The following is a 19,694-nucleotide window of genomic DNA, read 5'->3' as shown; positions in this document are numbered from 1 at the left end:
CATATCTTTGGGCCTTCCTTTTGTGAACAATAATTCCTACTTAGAATCAATAATTTCTACTCATATCATAAATTAGGTTAGTCATAAGACTATTTTCAGGTGTCATTTCTATAGTTCATTATATTAAGTTGATCATCATTTTATTTGGCAAGCTCTTTGTTGCCACTGCCATTTGGCAAGCTCTTTGTTGTCACAGTTAACTCTTTAACCTCTGTGGTGACACTTACCTGTTTGTATTTACTTGTTTTAATTGTTTTCCTTTTGACCTCCATGAAAGCAGAGACTTTCCTGTGGTCCTTCTTTATTTTTTTTTTTATTGTTGGTTGTTCAAAACATTAGATAGTTCTTGATATATCATATTTCACACTTTGATTCAAGTGGGTTATGAACTCCCATTTTTACCCCGTATACAGATTGCAGAATCACATCAGTTACACTTCCATTGATTTACATATTGCCATACTAGTGTCTGTTGTATTCTGTTGCCTTTCCTATCCTCTACTATCCCCCCTCCCCTCCCCTCCCCTCCCCTTCCCTCCCCTCTTCTCTCTCTACCTTCTCTACTGTAATTCATTTCTCCCCCTTGTATTATTTTCCCTTTTCCCCTCATTTCCTCTTGTATATAATTTTGTATAACCATGAGGGTCTCCTTCCATTCCCATGCAGTTTCCCTTCTCTCTCCCTTTCCCTCCCACCTCTCATCCCTGTTTAATGTTAATCTTCTTCTCATGCTCTTCGTCCCTACTCTGTTCTTAGTTACTCTCCTTATATCAAAGAAGACATTTGGCATTTGTTTTTTAGGGATTGGCTAGCTTCACTTAGCATAATCTTCTCTAATGCCATCCATTTCCCTCCAAATTCTATGATTTTGTCATTTTTTAATGCAGAGTAATACTCCATTGTGTATAAATGCCACATTTTTTTTTTTATCCATTCGTCTATTGAAGGGCATCTAGGTTGGTTCCACAGTCTTGCTATTGTGAATTGTGCTGCTATGAACATCGATGTAGCAGTGTCCCTGTAGCATGCTCTTTTTAGGTCTTTAGGGAATAGACCGAGAAGGGGAATAGCTGGGTCAAATGGTGGTTCCATTCCCAGCTTTCCAAGAAATCTCCATACTTCTTTCCATATTGGCTGCACCAATTTGCAGTCCCACCAACAATGAACAAGTATACCCTTTTCCCCACATCCTCGCCAGCAAAAGAAAAAATAAGAGAGGTAAATAGGGAGGCTACATCCTGGGAACAAATGTTTACTCCTCACACTTCAGATAGAGCCCTAATATCCAGAGTATACAAAGAACTCAAAAAATTAGACAATAAGATAACAAATAACCCAATCAACAAATGGGCCAAGGACCTGAACAGACACTTCTCAGAGGAGGACATACAATCAGTCAACAAGTACATGAAAAAATGCTCACCATCTCTAGCAGTCAGAGAAATGCAAATCAAAATCACCCTAAGATACCATCTCACTCCAGTAAGATTGGCAGCCATTATGAAGTCCTGTGGTCCTTAATAGTCTTTGATTGAATGATTTTGGGGGGTGGTGTTCCAGGGGTTGAACTCAAAGGTTCTGCGCCACATCCCCAGCCCTATTTTATATTTTACTTAGAGACAGGGTCTCACTGAGTGGCTTAGCGCCTCGATTTTGCTGAGGCTGGCTTTGAACTCAGCAATCTTCCTGTCTCAGCCTCCTGAGCCTCTGGGATTACAGGTGTGTGCCACCACAACCAGTTTGAATGGTATATTTTAAAAAAGATTATTAGAGCTTTGTGGTTCTACATAGTAGTTGAGTTCATTCTGACAAACAGGTATGTTCAAGGAGTTTGATTTTAGTTCACAATCCACCCACTTTGTCCTTTCACCCACGTTTCCTACCTGTCCTTCCTCCCCTTTCCCATGCTTCTTCCTCTACCGGACTTCCTTTTGCTCCCTGGCCTATTATTTGTATTTGATTGGTTCTTTATGTAATTTTATCTTTCCTTTCCCTTTTCCTTTAATTTACTCTAGCCTCTGCATATGAGAGAAAATATTTTGACCTTTAAGTTTCTGAGTTTGGCTAGTTTCACTTCCATTTCCATCTACTGGCACAGGCCATAATTTCATTCTTTTTAATGGCTGAGTAAAACTCCACTGTGGTTTTTTTTTTTCTTTTCTTTTTTTTTGTGTGTGTTTCTTGCACTATGGGGGTCTTGTTAAGGAAGTCAGCACTTATATGACACTGTATTGTCTTCTACCAGTTATAAATTTTTGTTCTAATTCCTAAGCCTTTGATCCATTTCAGTTTGACTTTTGTTCAGAATGGGTGATATAGGTCTAGTTTCTGTTTTTTTTTTCTACACATAGCTATCCTGTTTCCCTAGCACCACTTGTTAAAAAGGCTTTTTCCAAAATATATTTTTTTGCACTTTTTGTCAAATATCACATGGCTGTAGAAATGTGGATTTGTCTCTGTGTTTTCTGTTCTTTTCATCTTTTTGTCTATCTTGATGCCAGTCCATGCTGCTTTTGTTAAGATAGCTCTGTAGCATAATTTCAGATCAGCTATTATGAGGCCTCCTTCTTTGCTTTTCCTGCTTTGTATGGCTTTGGTTATCCTATGTGTCTTATTCTTCCAAATGAATTTAAGAATTTTTTATTTCTAATTCTGTGAAGAATGTTATTGGTATTTGAGAGGGATTGCATTAAATCTGTATACTGCTTTTGGTAGTATGGCCATTTTGACAATATTTATTCTGCCAATTAAGAACATAGGATATCTTTCCATCTTCTAAAGGTTTTTTTTCCTAAATTATATATTTTTAATGGCATTTTCATGAGAAATTGGTCTTAGGTTATAATGACAGCACTCTGCCATTTCAAATGTAATGATCATTTTACTGCTCTTCTTTTTTTCCTTTTCAGACCACTGATCAGTACTGGGTTCCATATTTACAAGATGAAACTGAGAAACTAGTTCGTAAGGTAAAATAAATAAATGCTAACTCATTGACTTGAAAGAGACTTTTAGAAAAATAAATGAAAATATACATATAGATAAGCGTTAATGTGAACTGGTGCTATTTGCTTAACTCTGTCATATCACTCAATTATTTGAGACTTCGGAATGGCTTATGTTAATACTTCAAAGAAAATAAAACATAATAAATTTGATTTATTTTCAGTTAATTCGATTGGACAATCTTTTTGCCTATTGGAATGTACAGTCTCAGATGTTTTATCTTAATGATTATGACAAATCATTGGTGAGTAAATTATTTGGATGTGTGCATATATGTTTGTTAGTATCATATTTTGTATAAAGTATAATTCATCATAAGTATTCTATCACTACCAGAGTTGGTATTTTTTTTCCTAGGTAAAATCCATTAGCTATTTATACTAATAGGTGAATTACACAATCATGAATGCACGTACACACATATATGCATATCTTAATATCTCCTAAAGCATTGTTTTGTAGTAGTTTAATGCTATATTATTTAATTACTTTAATATTTTCTCATAGCTAAGTGCTTTTAAACATTTTTTTGCAGATAATAGAATTTTATAGGATAAAGGTATATTGATGTGAATATAAATAAAAGCAATTTGTCTTTTAATAGGACAACTTGAAGAATGGCGTTGTTAATGAACATATTGTTCCACAAGGTTATGATTTTGGTAAGTGTATTCTATAAAATAAAAAGTGTAATTAATCAGTATAAAATGTACATTAACATTTTTGATATTACTGTTCTTTTATATTAAATTTTCTCTTGTATAGTTGAGATATCTATAATATATTTAATATATGTGAGAAGAAAGGAGGAGGGATGAGAATGGGAATGACAGTAGAATGAATTAGACATAGCTTTCCTATGTTCATATATGAATGAATACACAACCAGTATAGTTCTACATCATGTACAACCACAAGAATGGGAAGTTATACTCCATATATGAATGAAATGTCAAAATACATTCTATTGTCATGTATAACTACAAAGAGCAAATTAAAAAAATTTGAAAAACAAAAAAATTATCTTTTTTATATGCTTAGGAGCTTTAGCTATCGTTCAGAACTACAGGAGAAAATGTCTAAAAACAAATACGGTAATAAATTGTGATAAATCTCTAAGGATTATATTCAATAAGGCTTATATTCAGTTATATTCAATATTAAGATAATGTTTATAAAGATATTTTGACATAGCAAATACAGCTTAATAAAACTAGCTGCTATAGCTTTAGTTGCACTGTGATCTTACTATTTTAAAAACATGCACTTAAAATTTTTCTTCTTTATAGTTTTTTGTTTTTCAAATTTTCTACATGAATACATATTGCTTTTATAATGTGAAACAAGTTACTAAAATACACAGAGAAAAGGAGTGTCATTTCTTCAATCCTGAGGACACTCTTGAATTTGGCTGCCTGCTGTCATTAACCACAAAATATTTTCCCTGAAAGTAGTTTTCTTTTTGTATTATTCTACCTTATTGATAACCTTTGTCAGTTTCCTCAAATGGCTCTTCTTATTCTTCCCACTCTTAAAATATTATTTTCATTGTTTTGAATATAGTTTTATTTTTAAACTTGTTCCTCATAGGAAATGCTCAGAATAGAAGAGCTATCTATCATATATGTTTATGATTCTCAAATCTGTTACTTAAGGTTTGACTTATTTCTCCTTTGCCCTGTGGTCATTTTATATTATATCAGTAAGGATCCAATGAAGAGAGAGAATTGAATATAATTTGAACAGGTAAAGTTTAATGTAAATAAATATTTACTGTTAGACAGGTTTGGAGTAACAAGGTGTTGACTAGTTAAAAAAAAAGAGAAATCTAAAAAATTTAGGAGTAGATGATAAAAGAAATAGCTTCTACCCTAGGGCTAAGATGAAGTGCCTAAAGAAGGACCCCTTCCTGAGGACTGAGGTCTAGACCTTGTTGGAGAGGTAATGGTTGTAGCTCACTGAATGGCAGAAAGTCCCTATTCTGCTGTGCCCATAAATTTGTTCCCTGGTTAGCCTCATGGAGAGGTTTCTTACTGTCAGTACTTTAGTACAGGTCTTCCTAAGTAGGGTAGTAGGGGAAGTTGCTGCTCTATGCTCTACCTTCAAAAGGCTGGTTCTAAATACCTTCATGCTATAGGAGCCAGTCAGTGGTTAAAGTCTGTTCTAAAGGAATGGAGAACCATTCCTTTGTAGAAGTTTGTTAAATGACCACACTGGAACCAGGCAGGATAAATCCTTCCTCTGTAGTATCACTAGTGGTTTAAAGGTTATTATTATAATGGCTGGTAAAGGAAAAATATTTGAAGGACCTTAAACCATTTTTCCGAGCAGGCATAAAGGGTAAATTTGGAATTCACAAGGCAATAAATTCATAACTGGCATAATGCTAGGAAGGGGAGTTGTTTGTTTGTTTGGTACTGGGGTCTTGCTGTGTTGTTTAGAGCCTCGTTGAGTTGCTGAGGCTGGCTTTGAACTTGGGATCCTCCTGCCTCAGCTTCCCAAGCCACTGGGATTACAGGCATGTGCCACCATGATAAAAAGGAAGTTTTTATCATGAAATTTTCACTATAAATGATGAATCTTTGAGGACATAGATAGATATGTTTAACCATATTTAAACATTTCATGATATATGCATGTATTCAAACAGTAGATGACAGCCCATTAATAGGTATAATTTTTATGCTTTTACTTATCAGTTAAGACATTTTAAAAAGCAGAGAAAACAGACTTTAAAAACAGTAACACAAAAATAACATGGCTGAGTATGGATGAAACTAAGGACATGTAGCAAAGTGAAAAGTTTGCAGATCAACCAGTTGTAGTAAGTGCTAGTCCTTAGGGATGATTAAGAGGAATACATTATCATTGTATACAAATTAGTTTATAATTTGATGGTTGATGTCTGTCTGGATTCTGCTATTATTGGTCTTGCTCTGCATAGTTCTTTTTTTTTTTTTAAATTTTTTATTTTTTTTATTGGTTGTTCACAACATTACAAAGCTCTTGACATATCATATTTCATACATTAGATTGAAGTCTGCATAGTTCTTATTCTTTTTGGTATGGTGGAGTGAACGAAGCAGGTAATCTGGGAAAAACTGTCATCTTCTCTGCCCTTGTTTCACAAATTGAAAGGAGGAATAGGAAGATACAGAGAAATTTAGAATTCAAAATCATAAAATGAAAGTCAATTTTAAATATAATTGTTTTCATAATATTTCTAATAATCATTTTCTAAAACGGTGTACTTTTAGTGAAACCATTTTATTGGACTATTTTTCCTTATAGTTGAGTGTTGCTGCTTTTAAGCATTTATTGGTGTTCTGAGGGTGCGTTTTGTTAGCCTTATTCTACTTATGGAAGATAACATGAATTATAAGAAAAAAAACACATTTTCACTAATTAAGAAACAGTTCTTTGGACCAAGTTATGGCAGTGTGGACATTTAAGAACTGTAAAAAGGGTACAAAAGAAATGAAAATCAGTGTTTTCAACTTGATACCTTTGGTGCCTTGAGACTTTTAAAGGATGACTGAATTTAATTTTTTTTCAATTTCTATTATTTTTCAGTATTTCGCCCTATATCTGCTAAAGCCAAACTTCAGATGAATCGCCGATCAGATTTTGACTTTTCTGATCCCAAAATAAACTTGGAAGTTGAGTTACATAGCATAGCAATTGAATTTAATAAACCACAGGTGATTTTCTTTGATGAAATTTTAAGTTTTGAGTTATTGTTTAATCAAAGCAGAACTAAGATTTTCAATGTTTTTCTAAAATTTATAATGTTATATGGTAGCATTTCCTTAAAAAGTTCATAATTTCACTTTTCAGTTGAGCAAAAAACTTCAAACATTTGAGAATTTTAATTTGTCCATTCTTTAGTATTTCAGTGTTATGGAGCTTCTTGAATCAGTTGATATGATGACACAAAACCTGCCATACAGGAAATTCAAACCTGATGTTCCTCTTCATTTCCATGCCAAGGAATGGTAAAAATGCCTTTTAAGTTTTTTTGTTTGTTTTGTTTTTTAATAATGATTTAAAACATATGGCAAAAAAATAAGTTTCTTAGACATTAGTTTTTTTTTAAGGTAGTCTTTTTAAGGTCTTGATACAAACTTTGATTAAATTGATTTGTGTCTGGAAATGTATGTAGTAGCTGTTTTTGTTAGTAACACTGACTCAAGGGGTTCTTTATAACCGTTTATAGCTAGAGATAATAAAATACCATAATTTTTATTTACTATAGAGAGATCAGTGTTTTTGCAATTATTTAAAAACTATCTTGGTTTGTTTTCTAGCAATATCTTATTTTTTTCCTTCAAACTTTCCTGTCAGACCCACTAAATCTATTTATTAGACATGAGTTTTAAAAACTGAGAAGGTTATAGAGTCTATATGGTAAAACTCCATTTTAAAATGCAAAGATACATTGTTATTCTAGTTTTTAAATAATTATCTAGTTTCTACAAGTTTCTATTACTTTTTTAGGTACGTACTTCAATTATAATTTTACTAAAAAGCCTTAATAGTTTTTGTGTAGAGCCATATAATTTTTAGCCAAAATTGAATGATTTTGCTTATTTTTACTTTGGAAAGAAGTAAGATTAATAATTAACGGATTGTTAATATAAACAGGATTGGGAAACAGCAAATGCTCAGATAATACATCTTTTTACTAATCTTAATATTATAGATATGATTGTTGTTAGAGTATAAGTTTTGTTTCAGACTGTTGATTTTAGAGTGTTATGTTTGGGGTGTTTCTTTTTGTTTTGTAACTAGGTGGGCTTATGCTATACATGGTATTCTTGAAGTAAATGTTTGCCCCAGCTTACGGATGTGGTCATGGAAGCATATTCGGGAACATAGACAAAAACTGAAGCAATATAAAGAACTGTACAAAAAAAAGTTAACAAATAAGAAACCACCTGGTGAAATTCTCATGTCTTTAGAGGTTAGCATTTAATAAATAAAAAAAAAACACAAAATAGTTGTATTGTATAATGCCTGCATCAATATATTTAGTGACTCGTTATTCTAACTTTTAGTGACTGCACTTTTTTTTAGACACCTTTGTTCTCCTGTTCTAATTTCACGTAATAAAAGATCTTATGAAATTCTCCTGTGAGCTTTTGAAATTTAGGAGATTATATTTATTCTGAAGAGATTTGGGTTTATGCACATGGTAACTTGAAGTCTCATGTTGTTTTTAACCTCAAAGCCAAAATAAAGTGTATGCTACACTTTTTTCAAACTTCTCTGTTGGTTTCCAAAGTTGTATGTTACTGGCATCATCAATCACATTTTTGCTGTTATCATCTGATTGTGCATTAATTAAGCTTTCTATATGTTCAGTGCTCATGTTTTGTATATATTTTTAGTTGTAGATGGACACAATACCTTCATTTTATTTATTCATATATTTGTTGTGCTGAGGATTGAACCCAGTACCTCACACATGCTGGCAAGGGCTCTACTACTGAGCTACAACCCCAGCTCCAGTCCTCATTCTTGTAGAAACAGTTGTGCTAATATGTGCCATCCATCTTTCCTCATTCTAATTCTTCTTGTCCCTGAACTTGTACTGAAGTGTCATCTCTTGCATGAAGATCCCTGAATTTTTTGCCCATATTTTATAGTTAATACTCTGTCTTGAGATACTATCTGTGTATTAACTGTTGTGAGATACTTTAGTCTAAATCTTTTTGCATTTTACATATTCTAAGAGGGGCTATTTTACAAGATGGATGAAGTACAGCTTAAAGAGACAAAGGGAGTTAGCCTCTTGAAATTAGTGTAGCCATTCTGAATCTAGAATGGATTTCCAATTAGAAACTCCCTGAAGATTGAGTTTTACTTTTATTTTTAAGGTGGGACACTTTCTGAAGACCCAGTGATAATTAGGAATGCTTGGGTTTAGAGGCTATGGGTGGTTTCAGATTTCCTTATTTAGTTTTGAATCTTAAGCAGAGGCCTTCAAGTGTGCTGAGTAGTAGAATCCCGAGTTAATCTATTTTTTAGATATTAGTAGGTCATGGTTGCATGTATGTATCTTTTATCTGTGGGACAAAAGTAGCTTGAGCATACTACTTGAAAGTTATAGAAATGAGTAGATATGATGAAGGATTTAGCTTATCTCAGTTTATTTTATAGCTGTTACAACTGTGAAAAGTATAAAGATTAAAAAAATGTTTTAGCAAATTTAGCTAGGTCTACTTGGAATATCTTAATGATGCCATGCAAGCTGTACATATATTATGAAGGATTTATAATTATATTTTTAGTTGAAAATGATATTGATATTTTACCTTTAGCTATATTAAAAATCCAAATAAGTTATTTAAAACAATGTATATATGTATCTATACTTCTTACAGAGTTTGTACTCTAATATTTATGACACATGATTTTTTTGTTCAAAATATTCTGTGTACTAATTTTCACTTTGGTGTATATACATACACACACAACACACACACAAGTGTTACCTTTCAGAATTTAACAGATATGTTTTGTTATATTGGTAGATGTTCTCTTTCTATATGAGAGAGCTTCCTCTCTCATATTTTTTTATAGTATAGCAGTTTTTAGATTTATATACTAAAGTTATTTATGTACATTTATTTATATAACATTACCACATTTTCTTTTATATTTTCAGGAGCTGGAAAAAGCCTTGGATGTCTTTAATATAACTATAGCTAGACAACAGGCAGAAGTTGAGGTAACTTCAGATTTTTCTTTCAATTAGTAAGAATAATTCTGAATTCTATATGGTTATGACAGATATGTTATTAATATTTTGTATTATAAAGTAGTTTCCTAAAAGGGCTCAAATTTGCATTTTTGCATTAAAAGAAAATTTGATTTCATTTTTTGCCATATCCATTTAAATCAGACATATTTTTATGGAAAGAAATTCTTTTCAAATATTCAGAGTTCATATGAAAGTGAAAGCTAGTAGGGGTCACCCTTCCTCTCCCCTGTCCCAGTCACCAAATCTTATAACAGGAAGAACTATGTGGTAATCCTAAATTCTTATGTTTGGCTAATTGAAGTTACTGGGTTATTTTTTCAGTGTGTTTATTGTTTACATTCATTCAGGTAGATAATTTTGAAATATCATGTATCCATTTCTTTTGATTGCTAAAAAATGGATAATTTGTCATTTATTCAAAAATTTGTTGATTTTAGTTAAAGAAAACTGGACACAAGATTTATAAAGAAGGAATAATTGATCCAGAGGATAACAAAGGATGGTTTAACTGGCTATGGACTTGGTCAGAATCACATACTAAAGAACAACCAGATGTTAAACCTGGAAGTATGTCCATTTCATTTTACAGTAGAGTAGTTAATCATCACTTGTGAAAATAGAGTTTCGCAGAAAATTTCCTAATTAAATAGACATTGTGTAAGCATATGTACATGATTATATTCAGTTTAAATTTATTATTAATAAAGTTATTATTTAAGCATTTTAATATGTACAAGCAAATAATTTATTTTTATTTTTTTATTTTTTTTCTATATGACAGTGTAATGCATTACAATTATTATTACACATATAGAGCACAAAGTGTTCAGTAAAGTTGGCCATATTTTGAGCTCTTGCTTAAAACAAACATTTAGAAATTTATATTGCTCAATTTATATGTTTAGTAATTTGTATTTTAGGAAAGTAACTTCTAAAAGTACCATTGTCATTCTAATATTAGTTGATACTTAAAAATATTAGAAAAGGAAAATAAAATTTTCATGTTATTTCTGAAGGCAGGTAAATTATATTTCAGTTTTTTATTGTTACCACCTGAAATTTCAAAGTTCTTGTTTACAATTTGTAGTTCTGGAAGAAATGTTGACACTTGAAGAAAAGGCTTTACTCTATGAAGCAATTGGCTATAGTGAAACAGCAGTTGATCCAACCTTGCCCAAAACAGTAAGATGTTTTCTTACCTAACACCTCTGAGTTTAGTGTTGGTTATGTCTATTTTAATTTTTCTCAGAAATATGTGCTACTACCTTTGTGCTGTGATCTGTTTCTGAGTCTGTAAATATTGCATTTATTTTAATTTCCAAGGTAAGAACAAAAATTATCCTTTACTTTTTGGTGTTACTGTGGTATTTCTTTGGGGGAATAGATGAAGGATTGTTTTAAAGTATTTTGTGTTTTTGAAATGAATGAACTATATTAAGTAAGATTATTTTTTTTTTTGTGTGTATATATATATATATACACACACACACATATTTATGTATATTTTTTTCCATTTTATTCTTCTGGTTATACTCTAGTTTGAAGCCATGAAGTTTTTTGTTCACTTGAAAAGTATGTCCATCGTTCTAAGGGAAAATAACCAAAAACCTGAGCTGATACACATTGTAGTAGAAGAATTTAGCACTTTAATTGTGCAAAGACCAGGAGCACAAGCAATCAAGTAAGTAATTATTTGCTTTCACAGGTTAAGAATCCCTAATCTGAAATTCTGAAATGCTCTAGAATCCAAATTTTTGAGTGCCAACATAATACCACTAGTAAAAAAATTTAAACCAGATATTATGTGATGGGTTATAGTCAGAATGCAAATGCACTAAAAATATTTGTATAAAATTATCTTCAGGCTCTGTATATGAGATATATATAAAATGTTAATTCATTTCATGTTTAGACTTGAGTCCCATCCCCAGGATATCGTGCCTATATACAAACATGTAAAAATCTAAGGAAATCCTAAATCAGAAATATTTCTAGTCCCAAGCATTTCAGGTATGGGGTACTCAACCTTATTTTAAAAAAAAAAAAATTACTGAGACTGAACTTGAATGTATCCTTTCTGTTTTTAGGAACCTATTTTTTCCTAGTAACATGATGGGTATGTTTTGAATTATTAATGTGTCAATTTTAATTATAATAAATGTTCAGTAGAAAACTGCATGCCAATGAAACATAGGACACTAAAGAAAAATACAAAAATGGGCAGAAGTCATGCCACAGTAAAAGAAACAACATTAACAATGTAGTTTTTAATCTGGCAATATCTTTATTTTACTGTCAGCCAAGATCTTTCCCAAGAAACTACTTGTGGGATCAACACAGTATTGCTCATGTCTTAAAAGGGGCAGTAACAGATAAAACAAAAACACAGACAGCTAGAGGGAATTCCCAAACCCAAGCTCAATAAACAGATGAGAACCTAAGCAGACCAGAAAAGAGCAAATATCCGTAGGTTTGAGTCTACTTAACTGTGACTCCTACACCAGTAACTCCACAGATGTTCCCACATAGAGGGACAAGATGGTGTGGAATCAAGAGTCTCAATGTGCACACCGGGGGACTTACCAGATGGCAAGGTGTCATGACTTTACTGAGTTCAGTTTCCTCTTTCTCCAAGTGGACCAAGATGGAGTAGCCTGATAAGGGAGGGAAGGCCAAAGCAAAAGGCGCTTCTGCAGCTTCTGGGACAATCCCTCAGTCCCTCTCTTTACTCAAAGTATCAGCTCTTCCAGTTCGACCTGAGGCAAACCCACTGGTCTTCTAACTCTCCTGCAAATGGTTCTCCATAGGTTTGCCAACTACTTGATATCCTTAGCATGAAAGTGGGATTGCTTGGAGAGCCAGGCCTGCCTAAGAAAATTGGAGTGGGGGCTGTTCTTGGGTCCCCTCTGGGGTACCAGATTTGTTACTGAAAGCTCAGTCCTTGTCCCTGATGCTAATCCAATAATGAGAACACAGTTTGAGAAAAAGGAAAAAGTTTTATTGCTTTGATAGCAAAGGAGAAACAGGAGGGTCTCTGGTCCCAGAGGCTGTGATTCTCTCCTTTGTTCTCTTGATATATAGTATATTACCGCAGTTGACTTTCAGATTTTAAAAGATCATTATATTCCTGAAATAAACCCCATTTCATCATATGTATAATCCTTTTTTAAATATTGCTAGATTGGGTTTTCTTTTATTTAGTTGAAAATTTTTTAGATCTATTGACCTATAGTTTTCTTTTGCTTATGATATCGTCATCTTCTTTTTAAATTAAGGAAATACTTGTTCTCATATAATGAGTTGTAAAGTGTTCCTTCCTCTTTGACAAACTTGGTAAATAATTTTTTAAAATTCTAATTTAAATATTTGTTGGTAGAATTTACCAATGAAGTTATTGAATCTTGAGCTTTCTTTGTTGTAAGTTTATAATTACTGGATAATTTGGTAATAGCTTCTCTTTTTTAGTAGTTTTTTGCCTTTAATAATTTGTTTCATCTATGATTTTATTTCTTTGCATATTGTTTATAGTATTACCTTACAATTCTTTTTCATTCTTTGAGATTGGTAGTACTGTCCTTTTTCATTTTTGATCTTAGCAATTTGAGTCTTCTCTCATTTTTCTTAGTCTAGATAAATTTTGTTATTAGTTCTAAAAAAAAACCAACTTTGACTTTGTGGATTTTCTTTATTTCTCTAGTCTCTCATTCATTACTTATCCTCTAATCCTTATTGTTTTCTTCATTCAGCTTACATTAGGTTTTGCTTGCTCATTCTTTTATAGTCTATTTAAGTGTGTTTACTGCCTATAATGGGTCGAATTTTGTTCTCCAAAACGTAATGTCAAATCCTAATTCTAAGTAACTGTGAATATAACCTTATTTGAAAATATGGTCTTTGCAGATGTAATCAAGTTAAGTTGAATTCATGATAGGTTGGTATGTTGGCCCTAATTCTGATTTGTGTCCTTACAAGGAGAATTTGGACCCAGGTTCAGAAAACAAGGAAGATGAAAGAGAGAATATGAACATAGATTTGAAATACTACATTGCAACAATGGCAGAGTTGCAGAATGTTCAAGCCAATACTTACCAGCAGCTCAGAATTTTGGAGAGAAACAAGGAACAATTGCTTCCTCTAAGCTTTCAAAAGGAACTAATTCTACTGACACCTCAATTTTAGATTTTTTTTTTAAAGAGAGAGAGAGAGAGAGAGAATTTTTTTTTTAATATTTACTTTTTTTTTTTTTAGTTTTCGGCGGACACAACAATTTTGTTTGTATGTGGTGCTGAGGATCGAACCCAGGCCACATGCATGCCAGGCGAGCACACTACCGCTTGAGCCACATCCCCAGCACTCAATTTTAGATTTTTAATCTTCAGATCTGTGAAAGAACAGATTCTTAAGTATTCCAGTATGTGATAATAGAACAGATTTTTAAATCTTCCAGTATGTGATAATTTTTTGACAGCCCTGAGAAATTAATGCCATAACTTTTCCCAACTCCTTTTTGAAAAGTCTCTATTCTGTGTCCTTTAGTCTGTTTCATTATCTCAGATGGTGAGATAGTGACTTGATAGAGATTTCTTTAAATGCCTGGGATCAAAAGGAAACAAAGTTAAATACTCTTCCAGCTCTGCTTTGAGCTCTAACATTTCTTTAATGTTGTGCCAGGCTTCCTAAAACTCTGTCTTTGCATAAACCTCTTCCTTTTATGCAGCTCACAGATTTACTAGACCTGTTAATCTAGGTTTTTGTCAGGTCTTCTTTAGAAAATCTCTGATCTTGGCTTAAGTGTTGCTCTTTGGTTTCCATGGTACTTTCAGTGGGGATTTTGAGACTTTATTCCTCCTAGAAACTTTCTTTTGAACCTCCTTCTTCCCACACTTTTGGGTCTGTGTGGTGCTTTCCCTAATCATTGTCCCATGTCCTGGCTTCTGTGATATGGGCATTTCTTTAAATTTTGGAACTGGTACTGCCTCTGCCTGGATGGTGGGAGTATGGAATGAAGGTCATCCTCTGTGCTGGTATTTTGGAGAACCTCCAAATAGATTACAACATTTGACCACAGTATTTGAAGAACAAGGTTCCTGTAGTCCCTTGGCATCAGTCAGCCATAGTAGGAATATGAGCCATTGTCCCCATAGCAACCACACTACTGGAGAAAGGGGAATGGTAGATAGTTAAACAAAAATGCCACAATGCTTGAGTTTCTGAAACCCAGTGTCCTTTTTCATTAAGCACTTTCCTGTTTGTTAAAAGAATTTTTTTAAAAATTAGATTCTAGGGTTCCAAAAAAAGTTGATTTTTGTCCATCCTTGGTAGCTTATAATTGCTTCAGTGGAAGGATTCTTTGGATGCTTTATTTTGCCATTTTATGTGATATTCTTCTTTTTTATTTTGGACTCGGGTCTCACTGTATTACCCAGGCTGGCCTCCCAACTCTTGGGCTCAAGTGGATCCTCTTCCCTGTTTCCTGAGTGGTTGGAACTAGAGGCATGCTGGGCCTGGCTACCTTTTAATGTTATCGTTAAAGTGGTTGGATTATGTATGCAATTTTGCTTTTAGTTTTTTTTTATTTTCATGATTATTTTGTTCCTGTGTTCCTCCTTCCATTGGCTTTTCTAGTTTGTCATTTTAATTCCTTAAATAATTTAAAAATATTCTTATGAATTAATTTCTTAGGTGGTGTTGGGCTCATAATATATATCTTGACTTTTTACAATTTACTTCAGATTTATACTAACTTTACTCTGGTCAGACATAGAAACTTTATTCCTATGTAAAACCATTCCCTTTCCCCTATTTTTGCACTAATTTCTAAATATGATACTGTATTTTATATTTATATAAATATATATACACATTATATAATTTTTGCCTTATATAATCATATCATTTTATAAAGCTTTGTGAAGAATGAATAGTAATAAGTCAATGCATTGATGTTTTTTGTTATTGTTTAATATTTACCTTATCTCTTCATTTCTTCCCATATATTCCAGTTACCATCTGCTATTAATTTTCTTTATTCAGTATAGCTTAATTCCTATCCTTTTGCTTTGTATTATTGTTATTTAACTTAATTTCTCTCTGCTATGGGTCCCAAAATATAATTTTATAGATAATGTTTTATGCAATTATTTTTAAGTAATATAAAAGAAACTGAAAAGCAACATATAATTATGCTGTCTTTTATCATTACCTATGTAACTACCTTTACACAAGCTTCATTTTTTTTTGTAAGTTTACATTGATGACTGATATTAATTTCTTTCAGCCTAAACAACTTCTGTCTGTATTTCTTTTAAGCTAATTTTGCTAGTAATTAATTCTGTTGAGTTTTTGTTTATCTTGGAATATTTTAAACCTTACTCTTATTTTTGAAAAACAATTTTGCTGGTTTTAGGACTCTTGGTTAACAAGTGTTTTCCTTCGTTCCTCAGCTGGGGATTGAACCCATGACCTCTCATATACTATCAAACACTGTACTACTGAGCTACTGAGTTACACGCCCAGTTTGACAAGTGTTTCAGCACTTTCACTGCGCTGTGCCACTGCCTTCTTGCCTCCATTGTTTCTGCTTTTCTTTCTTATTGTTGTTTCAATGTATTATGAATCATTGTTGTTTTTGATGTTCATGGGATTTTTCTTTATCATTTAGTATTTTGGGGGGGGGTTTACCAGGGATTGAACTCAGGGGCACTTGACCACTGAGCCACATCCCCAGCCCTATTTTTTTTTTTTTAATTTAGAGACAGGATCTCATTTAGTTGCTTAGTACTTCACTAAGTTGCTGAGGCTGGTTTTGAACTCACAATCCCTCTGCCTCAGCCTCCCGAGCCTCTGGGATTATAGGCGTGTGCCACTGTGCCCGGCTATCATTTAGTATTTTAATTATGATGTGTTTGGGTGTGAATCTCCTTGTATTTATACTATTTAGAGTTTATTGAAGATTTTAGATATGGAGATTAGTATTCTTCATCAAGTTTGAGAAATTTGCATTCTTATTTCTCCAAATTTCTTTTGCCCCATTTCTGTCTTTTTCCATTGTGCATTAGCTGTGCTTTTGGCCCGTTTCTGTGTGTTGTCTTCCCATTTTGCTTTAGGTGATGTGCTTGATGAGTTCTATATTTCTCTGAAGCTCTATGCATTATTGTTCATATTTTTTTTCATTCTGTTTCCTTAGATTGTACTATCTGTGTTAATTTGTCTTCAGTTTAGGTAATTCTTTTTTCCCAGCTCAAATGTATTGTTGAATCTCTATAAGATTTATACATTTCATTTATTGTATTCTTCAACTTCAGATTTTCCATTTAAAAAGAAATTTCTTTTTCTTTATTTATATTTTTAAGTTGATTGGTCATTGTTACATCTTTATTTAATTTATTACATATTGTTTTCAAATATATTGTTAATTGGTGCTTTTAAGTCTTTATCCAGTTCAGCATTTAGGCCCCTTCAAAGATAGTCTTTTGCCTGGTATTTTTTATTATGTTTCAGTAACACTTTTCTCTTTATATGCATGTCTTACAATTTTGCGGTCAAAACAGCGTTTCAGATTATAGTGTCTGAATTCTGATATCTACCCACCACATGTTGACTTCTTATTGTTTTAGTCATTTGTTTATGTTAATTTGAGTGGACTAGTGTGCAAAGTTCTGATGTCACTGCTGACTTATTTTTCTGATTTGTATCTTTTAGCCTGTCTTTCTAGCGGTTGTCCTTATGTAAGCACAAGCTACTTACTAATCAAAGGTTGTGCTTAAGACCCCCAAACCAGTAAAATATTCATACTTAACTGTGAATCTGTATGTGGCATAAAGGCTACTTTCACAGTTCAAGGAGCTTACTTTTTGTGATTAGGTTGGGAATGTAGCTCATGAATTCCTTCTTTGGAATAGGAAAGATCTATAGTGGACCAGGGATGAGTGTGAATGTGTTAGTTATTTCTTAATCATAAGAGTCTTCCCTGAGTTAGACTCTGATTATTGAATGATTGGTAAAATTTGTCTTTAAGCATCTTGAGCCAATATGAGTTTTGCCTTTATTGATACAAATCTTATTTTGTTGTCTTTTTTTTAACTTAGGGAAACTAGGTTTTGCTATTTCTTAATTTAATATTTAACTGATACATACAAACATAAAAATTATGTATATTCATGGCATATGACGTGACACTTGTATACGTGTACATGTTGTATAATATTTAAAGCAGGGTAAATGTATCTCCTCAAATATTTGTCATTTCTTTATGGTGAAAATATTCAGAATCCTTTGTCCCATTTTGAAATACACAATACATTTTTGTTGTCTATAATCACTCTCCCTACTGTGTAATAGCATACCATGAATTGTACTTCTACACAGTTATGACTTAGTATACATTGATCAATCAATTTTGTTATTCCAAATTTATTCATTTTATCAGTGCATTATAATTATACATAATAGTGGGATACATTGTGACATATTTTTACTTGCACATAACATAATTTGGTCAATTTCATTCCATAGTTCTTCCTTATTGGTTCCCTTCCTCCCCTCTCCCAGTCTTCTTTCTTTTTTCTTTCCCATATCAGGGATCGATTTACCATTACCATTAGCCACATCCCCAACACTTTTCTATATTTCATTGAGACAGGGTCTTGCTAAGTGGCTTAGGGCCTCACTAAGTTGCTGAGGCCGGCTTTGAACTTGCAATCCTCTTGCCTCAAGCTCGAAAACCACTAGGATTATATGTATGCACCACCACACCCAGCCCTCTATTCCTTTTGAGCACCTTTCAATTAGATGTAGTCTACCTGCATTATTGAAGGTGATTTCCTTTACTTAAGGTATTTTCTGCATCTACAAAATGTCTGCACAGCACACTTCTGTTTGACTTTTTAAAAAATATTTTTTATTTGTTTTAATTAGTTATATGTGACAATAGAATACACTTTGATTCATCAGATGTAATGGAGTATAATTTCTCATTCTTCTGGTTATACATGATGTAGAATCCCATTGGTTGTATAGCTATATATGTACATAGGGTAATAATGTCTGATTCATTCTACTATCCTTCCTAGTCCCATATCCCCTCCCCTCCCTTCACCCCCTCTACCTAATCTAAGTAAGTCTACACTTTCTCAGTCCCCTCCCGCCACTGTAAATTAGCATTTGCATATCAGAGAAAACATTTGGCCTTTGGTTCTTGGAGATTGGCATATTTTGCTTAGCATGATATTCTTCAGCTCCATCCAATTACTGGCAAATGCCATAATTTCATTCTTCTTTAAGGCTGAATACTATTAAACATGTTTTAAATTCATTCATCTGTTGAAGGGCACCTAGGTTAGATCCACAGTTTAGCTATTGTGAATGAGTTGCTATAAACATTGATGTGGCTGCATCACTGTAGTATGCTGATTCGAAGTCCTTTGGGTATAACTGTGTCAAATTGTGTTTCCAGTCCAGGTTTTCTGAGGAATCTCCATACTGCTTTCCAGAGTGGTTGCACCAATTGGCAGGTCCACCAGCAATGTATAGGTGTGCCTTACCTCTACATCCTTGCCATAATTTATTGTTGCTTGTATTCTTGATGAATACCATTCTGACTGAAGTGAAATGAAATCTCAATGTAGTTTTGATTTTCATTTCTCTAATTGCTAGAGCTGGTGAATAATTTTTAATATGTTTGTTCATTGATTGTATTTCTTCTGTGAAGCGTCTGTTCAGATCCTTAGCCCATTTATTGATTGGGTTATTCATTTATTTGTTTTTTGATGTTAAGTTTTTTTGAGGTCTTTACATATCCTGGAGATTAATATTCTATCTTAGGTGCATGTGGTAAAGATTTTTTCCCATTTTGTAGGCTCTTTCTTTACATTATTGATTGTTTCTTTTTCTGAGAAGAAGCTTTTTAGTTTGAATTCATCTC

General features: G+C 32.9%; 1 protein-coding gene across 3 annotated transcripts in view; it reads left to right on the top strand.

Moving 5' to 3' along the window:
* Window positions 1–19,694, top strand: part of Vps13a (vacuolar protein sorting 13 homolog A) — a 256,331-nt gene that overhangs the window by 46,161 nt on the left and 190,476 nt on the right. For all 3 annotated transcript variants that reach the window (XM_005324116.5, XM_021725635.3, XM_005324117.5), the window contains exons 8-17: window positions 2,910–2,969; window positions 3,170–3,250; window positions 3,611–3,668; window positions 6,580–6,707; window positions 6,895–7,001; window positions 7,798–7,969; window positions 9,677–9,739; window positions 10,210–10,339; window positions 10,860–10,954; window positions 11,311–11,453. In XM_005324116.5, coding sequence (XP_005324173.2) covers window positions 2,910–2,969; window positions 3,170–3,250; window positions 3,611–3,668; window positions 6,580–6,707; window positions 6,895–7,001; window positions 7,798–7,969; window positions 9,677–9,739; window positions 10,210–10,339; window positions 10,860–10,954; window positions 11,311–11,453 — 1,037 coding nt within the window. The remainder of the gene's footprint in view (window positions 1–2,909; window positions 2,970–3,169; window positions 3,251–3,610; window positions 3,669–6,579; window positions 6,708–6,894; window positions 7,002–7,797; window positions 7,970–9,676; window positions 9,740–10,209; window positions 10,340–10,859; window positions 10,955–11,310; window positions 11,454–19,694) is intronic.

Source organism: Ictidomys tridecemlineatus, chromosome 4, assembly GCF_052094955.1.
Source record: "Ictidomys tridecemlineatus isolate mIctTri1 chromosome 4, mIctTri1.hap1, whole genome shotgun sequence".
In the NCBI taxonomy this organism is placed as follows: Eukaryota; Metazoa; Chordata; class Mammalia; order Rodentia; family Sciuridae; genus Ictidomys; species Ictidomys tridecemlineatus.
Note: the sequence above shows the minus strand (reverse complement) of the source record. Positions and strands in the feature narration are given on the sequence as shown.